General features: G+C 36.2%; 1 protein-coding gene across 3 annotated transcripts in view; it reads right to left on the bottom strand.

Moving 5' to 3' along the window:
* Positions 1-16688, bottom strand: part of CCDC57 (coiled-coil domain containing 57) — a 47498-nt gene that overhangs the window by 10526 nt on the left and 20284 nt on the right. For all 3 annotated transcript variants that reach the window (XM_085314358.1, XM_085314359.1, XM_085314360.1), the window contains 8 exons: positions 14313-14513; positions 12019-12177; positions 11189-11351; positions 10373-10495; positions 7009-7237; positions 5300-5400; positions 2166-2394; positions 1306-1442 (listed from right to left, as the gene is read on the bottom strand). In XM_085314358.1, coding sequence (XP_085170484.1) covers positions 1306-1442; positions 2166-2394; positions 5300-5400; positions 7009-7237; positions 10373-10495; positions 11189-11351; positions 12019-12177; positions 14313-14513 — 1342 coding nt within the window. The remainder of the gene's footprint in view (positions 1-1305; positions 1443-2165; positions 2395-5299; positions 5401-7008; positions 7238-10372; positions 10496-11188; positions 11352-12018; positions 12178-14312; positions 14514-16688) is intronic.

Raw genomic sequence — 16688 nt, 5'->3', positions numbered from 1 at the left:
TGAGATCTGATAAAAGGTTAAATGCTTCAGCCCTGTCACAGAAGAATAAAATAAACATCAAAAAAGTCTTTAGCTTTTTAGCATCAGCAGCAGGTCAAAGGAGATGATTATTCCTCTCTACTCAGTGCTGATGTGATCACATTTGGAGCATTGTGTCCAATTATAAGCTCCCTGGTACAAGAAAGACACTGACATACTGGAATGAGTCCAGTAGAAAGTCACGGAGATGATTAAAGGATTGGAGCATCTGACACATGAGGAAAGGCTGAGGAAGCTACAACTGTTTAGCCTCAAGAAAAGGAAGCTCAAGGGGGACTGCAGGGGAGGTAGGGGTGCAGTAAAAGAAGACTGAGACAGACTCCTCTCAGTTGTATCCCATGGAAGAACAAGAGGCAATGGGTAGAAATGAAAACACAGAAAGTTCCACTTAAACATAAGGAAAAAAACACTTATTTACCGTGAGGGTGATCAAACACTGGAACAGGTCACCCAGAGAGGTTCCCAGAGGAAGTATTTCCCCAAGTGAACTTGGTTAATAATTCTACTGCAGTTGTATGCCTCAGAGCACCAACCTCGCCCTTTCTGAAAGAACATTGTTTACTGCCCTCAAAACTAAAACGACAATCAGCTACTCTGACTCAATCATCACAGGAACAAATCTGCTGATCAATTAAGTAAAGTACATAGTGAAATCCTGACTTCACTGAAGTCACTGGGAGGTCTGCCACTAACTTTTGCAGGAGTCAAGATTTATGCATTTTTGTCTCTAATGAAAACTGCAATTTAACTATTAATATTGTATTTTAATTATAAAAGATGAGTGACAGGTTAGTTACACATTCTATCTTCATATATGTAAACATGCTATTGCAATAATTTGTATGAGTGCTTTAAAATCCCACCAATGTGACTATTTGGAAATATGCTCACTGAGTAATCATTTTCAAGTTTATCTTAGAACATATCATAAATACCTTCAAATGGTCTTATCCTACTCATTTAAAACTAAGCTTTTTGAAACTTACACTTGTAATTCAGCATTTTTGCAGAGTAAATAATGCATTTCTGTGGCATTAACACAAATGTTTCTGATTTTCTGGGGTGAAAACCATGTTAAAAAAGTTAGTTGTCAAGTTCCAAAGATAATCCCTCAAGTATAGATCTTCCAAGGAACCAAAGGAGCATTTTTATCAGGCTTAGCTCAAAATGCCTAAATGCAAAGAGTTTTAAGGGAAGTTATATACTTGGAAATAGAATTGCCTTAGCAGCTCATTATCACTAAATTTCAGAAGAGTACGTCATTACCTGTGTTGCAAGCTTGTACTGTAGATGCTCTAAAGCTGAAAGCTGACACTGTGCTCTTTTGACAAAATCTCTTGGAAGAAGACTACCAGCAGCTACACAAACTGTGCAGCACTTAGAGCTAACGGGATGCCCAAGCCCTATAAAAGATGAAAAAATATTGAGGAAAGCATTCTCTCTTGGTATTCCATTGTCACTATTGCATTCCCTGCAGGTGTTTATAGCAGGTATAAATGAATCACAGAACACAGCAGCTTCTTATTGCAGATGAATTCAACACCACGTGAGAACCTAGAAACACCTCTTCCTGCTGTTTCCTTTTTTTTTTTTTTTTTTTTTTTTTTTTTTTTTTTTAATCTTTGCTTCACTGTCAGAGTGATTGTTACATGGAATTTACATGTCTACAGTGAAGTTTATTTACATTATATCTACTCTCAATTCAAGCTTACTCCATAACAAGCCTATTTGGCTTCCTTTCAAATTTTAATGAGAAATTATTTTTTATTCCAAAAGATAAACTGCTTCTTTTCTGCCCTTAAAAGAGAAAAGTCTTAATTCAACTTCTGTTTCCCACATGGAATCTAAGCACCAGGGAATCCTTCCTCAGAATGTTCATCCTCCCAAAATTACTGCCTACAGACTGTCCTTGTTCTGTTTTAGCACCTCCTATCACAGAATAATTTTACTTGCAACAATTAGTACTGCATTCTCAAAGAAACTGTCCAGCTCAAGGATCTGCCAGGTCCAGTGTTTTATTTTCATATCAAAACTTAGCTCTCTCCAGCTCAAAAGATGAAGTGATTTCCAGATTTTAGTTTTATTCTAAATATGTGAGCTAGTATTCTCCTATAGAATAAGTTTACCTTCCTTTGATACCATTCCAAGTTCTGCTCTGAGCCTGTTTCCCATTTCAATTAATTGCTGCTTTTCTTGGCTCAAAATCAAGATTTTTCTTAGTGCTTCTTTCAGTTTATTCTGTATTCCTTGTAGACTGCAACCCACACCATATGGAAGACCATCACTGGGCCCTACATTAGGCAATTGTTGTCCATGATCTACCATCTTTTCTTGAAGAACTTTGTTTTCTGGCCCCTGAGAAAAACAGATAACATGTATAATGAATATTTTAAAAGCGTGGTTAGACGGTCTAGAGATTGGAACAAACATGCATTAGAAGCCAGTTGAGAAAAAGTAAATTTAGTCTGAAGCCCATTTTTTGAGAGTCCATTTTTGAGTTTCTTTGTTAGCTGCACAGAACAAATTAAACCATGGACCAAACTACTATCATGGCCTCAGAAGTTTCCACAAGTAAGTTCCATCTTGTTAACTGTAAATGTAATATGATACATGTAAGATAAAAACTATATAATTGTTCATTAGAGAGCAGTTAATCTTAAGATAAAACATGAGAAAAAGAGACTTCATAGCAGATGGCAGGCTACCACAAACTTTTTCTTTGTGCAAAATGTGTGTTTGTACACAAGTGGAACAGGTATGACATACAGTAAAGTTAAAAGAAAAAAAGCTGCAAAATAAAGATTCTAGAATTGGTTTTGTCTCTGCAACCCTAGCAGAGCCCACTTGCACATACGCGTCATGATATAGTATTTACTCAAAAAAACCCCACACTCTTGTTTTAAGAGCTGCATGCTGGTCTCTTTCAGCCCCCTTACTACAGCGGAGACATTTTCAGAGTCATTTAAACACTCACCATTCACTGAACATATCTCCCTATAGACCACAAGTATGTAAACATTTCACACACATTGAAATAGTTTTGCAAAAGTCTTACAGATCTGTATTTGCACTTCTGTATGTAAAGTACTGCTACATAGTAATTGTACAATCTCAATCAACTTTCAGCTAAATCACTCTGAACACTGTGATTCAAGGAGTACATGTTGATTAAGGTGTCACTGGTGGGGTGGGAGAGGGGAGAGGAGAGAGGGAGGAAGCTTTACAGTATCATGCAACTCCCAAATACTCTTTTATTCCTTTTGGATAGTTCTACTATAAAAGAGGAGAACTATGACAGCATGCACAGAAAGCACATGGGTCCACAAACATCACGAGGGAGGAGGGTTGAGAAATAAGTGCAGGGTTATAATACATAAAAATATGAAGGGACCACAGAGAAAGAAAAAAAAAAAGACTGCTGCCTACGTGTACATACAGCAACTTGTCCTAAGCAATCAATGTAAGAAGTGTGAACATTTAGATTCTAACCTCATCACACTGATGGTGAAATTAAAGCGCTGAGGCTCAACATAAGGAGAGGTCAGGGTCACGTCCAATTATGGCTGGCTGTCATGCTGTGTACCACCCCTCTTGTGCAAAAAGGCAGAAGCACACCACAGGGCTAGTGCAGGAGTACCCTTTCCCTTAACTTGTGTTTCTAGGGAGTTTTTCATAAAAGCAATCACAGAGGAATTTGTTTCAGGTGACAGCTTGCAGGTTGAAGAGTTAGAAGTGGAACTCAGAAATCTTTTTATCTTTAGACCCATGTCCAGTGTAGAACTCTACAATACAAAAGACAGGAAACATGGAAAAGACAGGCACTAAAAGAGATGGAGGAAATTCTCTTAAGAGAAGATATAAAAAAAATGGAAGACAAATACACATACAGGCAAAAGTCTGTATGCCCATTTTACCAGTTGTGTGTTAAACTTTCCTCCTTTCATTAAGCTACATTTTAAGCTAAGGCATCTACCATTTTGAGACTATAGCCCCAAAACCTCTGTCAAATTAAGTGGAAAAAGAAAACCATCACTGTGGTCTTCTGTACGGACTTCATGTCTGCTCCTCTGTGTTTAGTTACCATCACTGCTCAACAGATTCCAAACTCCCTGAGGTAGAAATATTTTTCCCTGAAATTTATTATAGCCTTAAGCTCACAATTAATGTGTAATTAGAAAGCATAAGCAGCACAGAGACAAGGTAGAAGAATGTTAAGAGGTAAGGACTTTTAAAATACAGTAAAGATTTCTGAAGACATGTTGTCTATTATTCAGAAGATGGACTTAAGATTATTTGCATCTGTCGATCTAATAAGGCTCATTATATGCTACGGAAGAAATAAAGCACAACTGTGTGTAGGAGACAGGAAAATGCTAGCTCAACATCAATGAAGTTAGCACTGACTATAGTTTTAGTACTTTGTTCACTGCAAATTTAGGCCTGCACATTTAGATTTTCACTATATGCCTGTACACATATCGCGCAAGTAATATGATATTTCACACCAAAGCTGCATATCACTGCCTGAAAAATGTTGTTTCTCTTTACCAGCCCTGAACATTCAACTACTGTTCAGCATCATAAAACGAAGGATTTGTCTCTGGCACACAGAATGTTCAATTCCTGTCTCAGTGTCCCCAGGGCAAAGCTACTCTCTACTTTTCCTTTAAGGCTCCTTCTCACTTAAAAAAAAAAAAAAAAAAAAAAAAAGGCAAATTCATCTTGGACAGTAGTAAAATATTGTAAAATATTTTCTGCAACAGGAAAGAATAACTAGTACAAAAATCAGTTTTCATCTAATTATTCTGAAAGCTACCAAAGAGGAGAGAGAAATCCATTTAATATATACTGGTACATTTGCTACCTGTAATTTCACAGCAGGAACAAACAAAACTCCTTATGTATTCAACAAAAATATACAATTTAGATTAAATGTTAGCTGTTTAGAATGGTACATGTTTTCACACAAGCTTCCCAGGGCTCCAAAGCTTTACTTAAATATGATTTCAGTTCTTAAAGCTATTACCTTTTAATGTAATCTCTTRTTATTTTTTATTATTAGTTACTATTTCCATTTTCTTGAACTTAAAAGGTTAGCAGTGAGTCTTAACACTTAGAAAAAAAATCACTGCTCTCATCTAACTTATTACTAACTGACTATATAGGAGTATATGACTCTGTCTTTTTAATATTTAAACAAAAGCAATATGATATTTATGTAATCACATACGTATCTTAAGTAGTTTAAACATCTTCATACCTTTTCTTTGTGTGCCTTTACTATGAAATCTAAGTTAGCTGAGCTCACTTTGACATTGTTTAAAGTACTTCTAGTGGAAACTTGGTCTGTACATGATGAACCTAAAAGAAAAGAGTGTGAGTATGTACGTGCATGTGTGTACATATATATGCATGTGCGTGTGTGTACATATACATATATATGTGTGAGTATACACATACAGTCCAGCCTTTCATAGCAAGAGCTGCATCAGAACTTAATCTCATTAATACACAGGCATATCATTGCAGTAGGTACACTTTAAACAGAGCTGAAGAAACATGAAAAGCAGTACAACCTCACAAAATGCAAACATTCAGCTACAAAATGCAGAAGTGATCATGTAAGAAACATTAAAAAGTTCAACTCATGCATAAGGAGCACACAGACAAAAGTTTTAATTTCTTCCAATGCTGCATTATATAATCATTCTCAGGAAACTGGCAATACTCAGTATAACAAAAATAGTTAAGATAGAGTAGCTTTTTAACCACAGTTGAAAGAAGAACACCAATAAATTGAAGTAAATCCTGAAAAATTTTAAAGATCTAGTAAAAAATGGAAGACTGAATTTGAAAGTTTTGGTTGAATTTTAAAATTTTGGTGTACATAGGCAAGTCAGTGGAAAGAAAAAATCAGAAGTGTGTTTCCAAGTTACTCTCCCATTGCCTTAAATTTTGGACTTAATGTTATAATCTCTTTTAGTGATTGAGTATAATCTCCATATATTTTTAAAGGGATATCAGAAAGATTATTTTAATTGAATAAAGAATTAAGTCCTAGTGGAAATGAATAATCAATTTCTGGAAAGTTACATTTATCAGCTGACAAAAATTATTGGTTCTCTTGGAGAGTACTAAGCTCTCAGCGCCGAGTCTTTTACATATTATCTTCAAAATAGTTGCCTGTGATGAAGAACTATTTTGAAACGATTTTTTATTTAACAGAGTTTTTGCTTGAATTGGTTATCAATGTTTTGTTACTAACAAAAGAAGTAAAATAAGCTTATAGTTATTAAAAAGGTATCTACAGCCTTAATTAGCTAGTGATTTCACACTGCTGTGTAAGTGACAGTTTATAATAAATTCTGCAAACTAGTAAGACATAGATCTAGTTTCACTGCAAAATTTRAACAGAGAAGCCTAATGGACAGCAAAACACTTGGTACAACAAAATGCCTTTCACCAAACCCGTCTTGGTTTTCTGAAATATAAAAAATGATTTACGGTAGCTCTGGAATATTTCAAGGCAATCAGAAGTTAAAGGTTTACATAAATGATGTATAGAGAGATGTATACTGCACCTGAATTCTACCTGAATTTAAATAACTGGTAAAAACGGTTAAAAAACAGGGTTATCTTTCTACAAAGATGAAAGATGTCCTTGAAAGAGTGATATCTTGCTTAGTTTATTATTAGTAGTACACCAAAACAGATTGCGGATGGTTATTCCATTACCAAGTTATTGTTGGTTTCTTTTTCCATTTTCTCCAGACTTCCCTTTCCTTACAAAGCATTCTAAGGATTTCTTATGAAGTATTTCTTATTGAGATATTTTTAATGTTCAGCTCTAAATGAATTTAGATGTCTAAGTCCAGTTCCCTAAAATGGGGGTGGGGAGGAGGGGCAAAAGCATCAAAGGTGCATGTAGCATTTATGTAACACCACCTTCATCCCATTCTACCTCATTACCAGGTGTGAGAGCTGAGTTTTCTGTAGTTATGCCAGCGTTATTCTGCTCTGCAAGCTGCTGGTTTTCTGTTAGAAGACAAGAGGGCAGCATCTGCTCATCAAGACTCTCCATTTCTTTCCTCATCTGTGCAATAGTAGCCCGAAGGTTGTCATTCTGCTTCTGAAGTTTTTGTACTTCCAAGGTAGGAAAATCTTTGTTAAGAGAACTTTTATCATCATATAGAAATATCTATAAAATAAAATTACAGCACAATAAGAACAACCTTTATTGATGAGCAACAAAAATAGTATCTCCACAGCACAGGATCTTAACATTTTCAACCTATAAACAGGTTGTTGGAAAAGAGCCACAGAAAGTGAAGAAAAATCTGGTTATTCTGAGGATTTGTCTACGAAAAAAAAGTGCTATGCTGAGAGTTCGAGATGGGAAAGGACACAGAAAGGGAGGAAGAGGGACACGCAGGGCTATATGTCATCTCTGTTGTTGAGACATCTCCACTGTCTCTCCCTCTCACATCCCATCTCTTAAAAGAACTCATTTGCTCAACAGCAATCCCCTTTCTGACCTGCCAAATTCTTGCATCATTGGAGGACATTTGTCTGACATTATAGAGGTTGGATATCTGTTGCTACACTGGAAAAAGGAAAGAGGGGTGTGGAATATATCTAAACAAAATCTAGAAAACCTCTAAGCACATTCTTACATAAAATAAGTAGCAACATCTTTCTTTAAGAAGCAGTTGTTTATGCATAATATAATCTAACAGCGGACAAAATAAAAGGAACTTTTGTCAGGCACAATTAAAACTCTGCCTTCACAAAGACAACATCTGTAGCAGAAGCCTGACTTTTGGAATTTTACTGGTGAAAGTATGAACTGATGACCAGCTGTTGGTCCTAGATTTCCAAAATTTAAAAGTCTACCAAAAAAACAGGTTGTCAAAGCTGCTTTAACTACTGTAGAAAGACTAATCTATATTCATAAAGTATGAGTAGCTTGCTTATACAGTAATACATTCCAGAACTGTTCTCCTTCAATAATTTTTGAAGGGGAATTGTTTGATATTTTCTCCATAGGATGCAAACAGCCTTGAAGACCATCTTAGAGATTTATTCTGGAAAGAAAGTTGTGTGTGAATAAGGTGATGCTCTAATCAGAACAAGAATGTGAAATGTTCTAGATCATAAATTTTGATCACTGCTTTACCATAGGTTGCCTGCTCCAGCATCCGATTTCTGACAGTAGTCAGCAACATATGTTTAAGGAAAATATGATTAAAAGAACAATTACAGAATCACTTCCTCTCACATGTCTTTCTCAGCTTTCAAATTTGCAACTTTGGTGGAGAGGAAAGAAACAAACAAAAAAACACAATGTGACAACACCCCCCCCCACCCCAAAACCAACACTCAGGAATTGGTAAATGCATTTCCTGATTATTTGAAATTCCAATACAATTTTCAGATTTTTTTCCTGGTAGAATCCATGCATGATTGAAAAAAAAAACATGATAGAGTCCTGACATTAATTACCACTTCTGTTGTTTCTTCTTTTGAAGTATTAGTGACTTCAACATTTTTAAAGAGGTTGCATTAGACCAGTGACTGTGTGTTATAATGGTGGTTTCATCAAAACAGAGAGTGCAAAGTTTAGGTTCCATTTCATAAATCCGCTCTAACTGCTGGAAGCGCTTGGAATGGAAGTATTAGAAACTCCTGGAACTGTGCAATGTTGAATATAATAGCATTTGCTTGAAGCCTAAGGCAGCATACTACCAAACTTCCCCTGAAATTATTTGAGCCAGTTCAAACAAGAAAGGAACAAGGAGATAAGACAGTAACAAAATAGTTTCAACAATGGTCAGTGAGTACCATAACTCGGTTTGAAGACAATGAGGAATCCAAGCAAGAGTGAAGAAGTTACTACTTGTTGAGCAATCATTAGCGTATAAAATTGGATAATTGACAAAAAACTTAACCCATAGGGGTAATACCCAGGAAATTTTCCATTTGGGGTTCCTTGGAGGAGGAACTCAGTTCAAGGTGTAATACTAATAAAAACATCGTATAAAGAATTGCTTTGTACCTTTTGGATAAAGTGGAAATCTACAGTCAAATCCTGTTAAGGATACTGGATTGAACAGTTTCCCTAACAGGAATATACACTAATATAGTTTCTAAATGAATTTGATTTACAGACAGCCCAGATGAGATGTTTTTAAAAAGGAAAACAGTCTAAAGTGTTTGGAATATTTGTACTGAATGCTGCTAGTTTATCTTGCTGAGCCCAAAAGTTCCAAATGTTTGTCTTTAATCAGCTCTAACAAAAAATTATTGCAAGGCAGCAATCTTGCCTCTTGAGAGCAGAAAACAATTCCTGAGCCCCTGTACAAAGGACAGGCCAGCAAAATATTTAAATCTTAACTTTTTTGCATTGCACAGCCTCAAACACTACTCTTTCTTCAGTCTTCTCCATCACCTCCCTCTTCTTGCAATTCCCTTATTTCCCCAGTCATCAGGCTATTCTGGGAGCATGATCTGAAAGCTGGGAATCTATTAGCTTTCAAACTAAGTTTCTCTTTGTATTTGAATGATTAGATATATAGCTTTTGTATCAAGGCCAGTTTTAGATGAAATTGGAGCAATCTGCTCCATAAGAAGTTTTTGCTACATCTACTTTGTCCCTTTTCTATTTTAATTTAAAAGTTGTTTTCATGAAATATTTTCAAACTATTTTCCATATTCAGAAAACATTAGGTTTGCTTAATACTGCTTTTTCACATCAGCAAGATCTGATAACATATCACTAGTTTGCTTTTGAGCACCTGCAAGTGCCCAGTAGGGTGCACCACAGTACACTCTACTTTCATTCTTTACACAAGTGTTTTCTTAATACATCTCTGCCAAAAGAATATGATTACCAAAATTAAAAAGAAAGCTCTCCCAGAATGACCAAGTGGATCTCCAGAATTATCTGTTTTTAAAGCGTTCAATTAAAATTTTAGCATTACAACTTCAAAATCTACTTCGAATTTCAACTAATATAGAGCCTCAGGAACATTCTAGAAAATAATGCTCCCTGTTCTAAAGTGCCACAATGCTATAGTGCATTGTCTTTTTTTTTTTTGGAGCAACGTTTTTCTTACATCTGGCTTGCTCCTTTTGCCAGCAAGTAGACAATCAGACTTGTAACGAATCCTGGGACACTCAATCAACAAGTATTCCAGGCTACCTATGTCTGTATTTTTGAATTAAATGAGTGTCACAAATGAACTGCTTACAAGAAGTCCAATGAAAACAAAACCTATAGGGTTATCATCTCATTGTGAATCCATCCAAGCCAAGATAGTAATTGCTGTCCAACCTCTTTCTCTTCTTTATCATGACTCCAAAGTGCTTGGATTGTTTGATCTCTCTCTGAAAAAGCAGACAGAACAGTCTTCATTTCATGCAGCCTGCATTCTGTCTTCCGTAGATCAGCTTCAACCTAGGGGAGGAAAARAAATTTAGATCACAGGACAGGGACAGTACCTAACTGATGTATATCCCTTTTGGCTCTGTCAAAAACCTTACTCACAGGAAAATAATTTGGCTTCTCTGTCTCAAGTTCATGCTATGAAACGGATAATGATGATTCMCCTCTCAGATGTAGTCCCATGCTACACCTATTAATGTCTACAGATCATTTTGGAACACAATAGTAAAACAAAACACTAGGGTGAGTAATAGTCTCTCTGCAAAAGAAGATGTTGATGCTGTATTTCATTTCCTTTTTCAAAAGCAGCAGCTAGTACACTTCACATAATAGCTCCCCCCATGTGGCTAGTATTGTTCTCTTCACAGAATTTAAGCTGTCTTTTGATCTGTGAAAGTCTCTATGGCCTGTGGCTGCTCTGAGAGGATATTTCTTCTGTTACAGTGCCAAGAGAAACACAGTAGCATATCTCAGGTTGGTTTGACTTCATCATAAAGGAAAAAAAGGGAGCTAGAAGGGTCTGAGAATTATTCTTGGTTATGATAAAATATATTTGATGACCTGCCAAGTACAATACAAAAATTATGTTTAAAGGTTTTGAAAGTAGACTGAAATGCTTCCCCGATGAACACCAGGATGGAAAGAAATTTCCTAACTCTCTATGCAACAGATATTTTCCTAACAGAGTTAATTTGATCTTTCGACCTGCTTGGTTGCTGAAGACAGGCTTTGTATTAGGTCCTCTGATTTCTGATACTGCTTTCTTTCAGCATTCTCACAGCAGTGCTGCCAGCCCAGTTTTTCTTGTGCTTTACTCTGTTCCAGAATCCGTTCTCCTATACCTGCCAGAGCCAGTTGTTGTTTATACCTATGATAAATAGAATAAAGCTGAAAGTGTTGCTGTTGATTTCAGCAGAATAAATGTTGAGATATTAAAAAACAAACAAAAACCAAAATAATGAACAAACACTCAGCCTTATTTATTCTGCTCTTCTTATTTCCTTGATCTATTTTGCCCTTCTCCCCCCCCAAAATCTGTTATATTCTATTCCTAATCTAAATCTTTTCCTGGATAGAAGCATTTAAACTACTGAGAACTCAGCAGTCTCTTAAAGTACATCTGTATGGGAATTTAGAGTCAACTTCAGAGGTCATCTCATCTCAAGCTGCATAAATTGCTCTTCAACAGACAGTGCTCTCAGCAAAACCATCCACAGCATGTTTCTGATTTGTTAATAATGGAAATAGGATACAAAAGGGCTAGGAAGCAGCAATAGAAGACTGCTGGATCATTGGAGTAGATTTGCTAAGCTCAAAGCCTGCTGCACATGCATAAATTGCAAACAAAACAAAGAAAGAGAAGGGCTAGGAGGTGCACAGAATGAGACAAGTCTTATATTCAGAACTTAAGGGATTTGAAGACTGATTCAATTTCCTTAGAATTGAGCAAAGGCTTTTAAAACACAAAAACATTAAGAATTCAGGGCAATCTTAAGATTGACTCTAAATGGCACTTTAGACAAAGTATTCTTTACCATTCTGCATCTTCCTGGAACCTTGCCAATTGTACCCTCAACAACTTCTCTTCTTCATGCATTGATTGAATTTGGAAGTCTTTAGAAATAAGTTGTTTAGAAATCTCAATCAGATGAGAATCCCAGCTTGCTTTTAGTGTTACAAGTTCTTCTTGAAGTCTATATCCAGGAAAATAAAAAAAACAAAACCCACATGAATATATACTTGCTTAAGTCGATAAACAAGAGATATCATGCAATCTTGCATATTAAATTGTTCAATAACATCTTTTAAATTAAAAGCTCAGAGGGACTTTACTTTCATGAGCCAAATGCATATTGCAAACCATGCATTTCTGGTTGTGTAAAAAGTARGCCACACAGACAGACAATTCTTTGATTTGTTTCCAGCGGCCTTCTTGGAATGGCAGTTGCCTCTTTACAGATTGGCTATGGAGGAAGCTCTCTTCTTCTGCTATGCTTTTGCTTCTCTAGATTCTCAGACACTTTCTTTCCCATGTGAGCTCCTTCTCTTGCTAATACTTTGAGTAGCCTGTTCTCACTGGTATCAGTCATATAACTAATGTTTATACAATTATACCAATGTTTTGCCATAAATTTTGTTGTAATAATATATATATATACAATTTCAAACAGTGTAAGTTTACTTAGACCTACATTTGTCATAGCTTTGCATATATGGTAACACATTTGCTTTACTAGACATATATACATATCCTACACTCTACAGAACCTTTCTGAAAAGGTTTGTATGCAAGCAGTATCCCTACTAAAGGATAGTAAGTGAGAACTTTAGGGAAAGAAAAAAAAAAGAAAAGAAACAAAAAGAGGAGGGTTGGGAAGACCGTAGTTCAAGCAACCACAAATCAAATATCTGGGAAAGAGTTCGCATTGCTCCTCTGCATTTACAAAATAGCAATCCATCTTACATAAGCAAGAGAGGCATTTACATTCCAGAAAAGTAAATCTTAGCTTTGTTCAGAAACTAAGCATTATTTAGAGTAAGTTCTAAATATACCTCTTAGACCGGATATGAAAAAGTTTATTATAAGATTCTCTTTATATCCATTGCACTACATATTTCATTGGGGGAAAAAAAAGCTGGAAACTACAAATTTACTATTATTGTCTTGAATGGCTAAAGAATGCAAGCTGAACAACCACCAATCCTTTCCTCTTCAGAGAGGCAGACAGACGCACAGACACACACACAAAGAGAGAGAAAGAGAGAGAGAGAGAGAGAGACAGACAGACAGACAGAAAGAGTGTGTGTGTATGTGTGTGACCCCACCTCATACACAGATCTGGTATGAGGTCTTATAACAAAGTCACCAAGCAAATAAGCTCACCCAGCCTCCTAGCAGATAGCTACTATTTAAAATGGCATTAACAGGTAGGCATTTTAAAGAATCTTGAAATAAGATTTCAAAAGTTATGCTCCTCAATAACCTTAGACAGCTTAAACACATCAAGATTAGACATGAGATTGCACTGGCACATCCATAAATTAGTCCTCTGAAAGAAGCAGGAGTCTGGAGAAAAAATAATCTAGGCTTATCAGTAGTAAAGACATAAACATCAGAAACAGCCATTATGTTAAGAATTTCAAGAATTAGTCTAAATATACAAAGATCTTCTACCCAGATACAGGTGATTGCTTGGAGGTGCTGTTGAGATCTTTGCCATTCTTGTTCCCCTGTCCCAGCTCACTAGGGAACCCAAGGTATTGTGAACTATTGCACACACTGACATTGGAAAAATGATCTATCTGAGACTTCTCCTTGATTGCAGCAGTCACGTATATCTAAAATGCCGTGCCTAAATGGTGTCTTTCAAACATCTTCTTTGTTGAGGACAGGCAAAGAGATAAGAAAAGTAGCAACAGTTTGTCCTCACAGGAAAAAAAAAAGATATTTAATGTAAATGGGTTTTATGTTGCATAGGGGTGGGTACCTCTTAGATGAACAGCTGCATACTGATTCTTCTTCAACTAAGACATGATGAAGTCCCCTCTGTAAGACTCCTTAAATTTTAAAAACTAGTTTGAGATTTCCAAAATCCAAAACACATTGTCATATCCTGTGGAAACTGAGAAACAAGCTTTTGTAAAACTATCTCAACTTTGATGTTATCAAAGAGTTCTGGAAAGGAATACTTCTACAGACATTTTTCAGGCTAGGGGTTCTCAGTAAAGAACTGTGGGAAGATAAGTGGGTAATGTTAAATCAGACAGCTATCTCACTACAATACACTTTCATCAGAGCTTAGGAAATGAGATAAATCAGGGAACTCACTTTCCAATAAGGGCATCTTTCTCTCTTAAGCAAGCACTGTGACTCTGTTCTCTTCTATGTAGCTCCATTTCCAGACCTTTATGTCTCATTTGTAGTTCCCTTATCTGTTTCTCCAAGTTTTGTAATCGTTCAACTTGGGCTTCTTTTGCTGAAGCTGGCATTGGAGGCTTTTCCTTGGCAGTATGATTTAGTACTTCATGTCTAGAAGATGAAGAGAAATAGAATAAAGAGAGGTGTCCAGCAACACAAAGTATGTACTTTCCCCCCTCCAAATTGTTGGTTTACTTTCTCATCAATTTTGTTTGAGAAAATTTAGAGAACCATTGTCAGAAGCTCTGCAAACAAAAATTAACCTCAGCTTATCAGGGAACAAGTTAGGGTTTTTTTGTCTTGTTCTGAACTCAGAACGCCACTGTTTGGATGGACTCAAGATGAGGGCAGAATCTTTCTTATACTACTACAAAGAGTTTAGGCTCCAGCTTTTCACAGAACTTTAATATTGTGCTTAGCACAAAGAACAACAGTATTTCACCTAACAACAGGATCAGAGCCATCTTAAAAATTCAAGTGTTTTAAAAATAGCTCATACAGTAGCTACTATCTTAACAGACGAACTTCTCTCTTATTTCCATGTAAAATATTGTCCATGTCATGACGAAAATATTCTTCATATAATTAAACAATTGAAAGGACACTCTAATTCTTACATCCTAACTCAGCAAGCATTGGGAAAAGAATAAAACCAGATTTAGAAACTTCAAAGCCCAGATAGTTACGTTTAAAAGTTACAGGAAGAAAGGCTCAGTTGTAACCAACAATGTGGAAATCAAATGTATGACTCTGCCCTCAGCATTTTCCAAAATATACTGGTAAGACTTCAGTTCTTTCTACTCTTCTTTCTGTTCTGTTCTTAAAAAAACAGAACAAAACAAAAAAGAAACAAACTTTTTTAAAAACATCAGTTCTAGAAAATTAAAGAGATTGCCACATTATTCAGCTATGCACATAACCTCCATTCAGCAGCCAGCTACCCAAGTTCTTGTCAAAAGTTACTTTTGTCTGTTGATGCCTATGCATCATGCCACCCTCCATCATAGCACTTAGGTGAAGCAAGCAGCTAACACCTCCAGTTCTTATCCCCACTCGTGTGGGGACCCTGCTCTCCAGTTCAGGAGTTGCTTTGTCAAATCCAGTAAAACAATTAGGGAGTCCTCTTTCCCCATTCAACCCAGGAAAACTGGAATGAATATAGTCGAGGTTTTTCTTCAGAAGCAAGGGAGTCCCTAGGTTACACCTTCCCTTTTTACAGGAAGGTAGAAGATTTTACTTTTCAGGTAAAAGCCCTTTCCACATAAAATCATGAGAAAACAGCTTCAAATCACAATTATAATGTTCAAAATTTCTTCCCAAAACTTTGCGTTTTCTCCAAAACTTTGTTACAGGTCATATACAACTACTACTTTGGTAGACACATTGCAAGTTCTTAAACATGACGACCTTTCTTGGATTGAATAGTTTGAAACAAATTACACGGCCCAGTTACAGCATATTACTGGCAAGTCTCAGAAATCTTAAGGACAAATGGAGTTTACATAGTAGAAATGCTTGTGCTTTACACCAATTCAAAGCCCAGATTCAGGGGCTAGAAGTAGGAGAGTCTGTAATAATCTGGAACATGAAGCAAAGAGGAAAAAGGCACAGCGAAGCCAGAAATGTGAATGTGGAAAGTTCAGGCAACTCAGAGTGGAGAAAGACTGTAAGGCACTCATTCCATTAAAAACAAAACAAAATAAAACAAACAAATCAACACTCAAATACACATTCATCCTAACTATTATTCAGTCAGGTCTTAGCTGCAAAATTTCTTGCTGTTGTTTCTTTAATTTCCCACAGGATATAAAGGACAAAACAAACAGAAGGAACAGAAATGGAATTATGAGTAAGTCTTAAATTTGAACCAGTGTTATACAGATTCCTTAGACTCATTCAAATAAGAATACCCCCAATCTATTTAAGAGATCTTAATTTCTCGGGTTAAGCAGTGAAATTATACATCAACTTCTCCCCAAATCTGAGAGGTACACAAAAAAAAAAATCACTAGTTCCTTCAGACATTTAAATTATGAGTCAGTGCTGGCTGTATCCAATCTAATAATTAATTCCATCCTATCTGTCAATATAGGACTAAAAATGACAAGTCACATAGTAAGTAATTATCTCCAGGCTTAAATTACAGATTTTCAATATGGATTTCTAATTCCTTTCAAAGCTTGTTTCTTTTCTTCCCTTTCCCCTTCCCTTTCCCCTTCCCTTTCCCCTTCCCTTTCCCCTTCCCTTTCCCCTTCCCTTTCCCCTTCCCTTTCCCCTTCCCTTTCC

This window comes from Rhea americana, unplaced genomic scaffold (genome assembly GCF_003343005.1).
Source record: "Rhea americana isolate MKP2758 unplaced genomic scaffold, rheAme1 scaffold_402, whole genome shotgun sequence".
Lineage (NCBI taxonomy): Eukaryota > Metazoa > Chordata > Aves > Rheiformes > Rheidae > Rhea > Rhea americana.
This window is presented reverse-complemented; position numbering and strand designations above follow the sequence as displayed.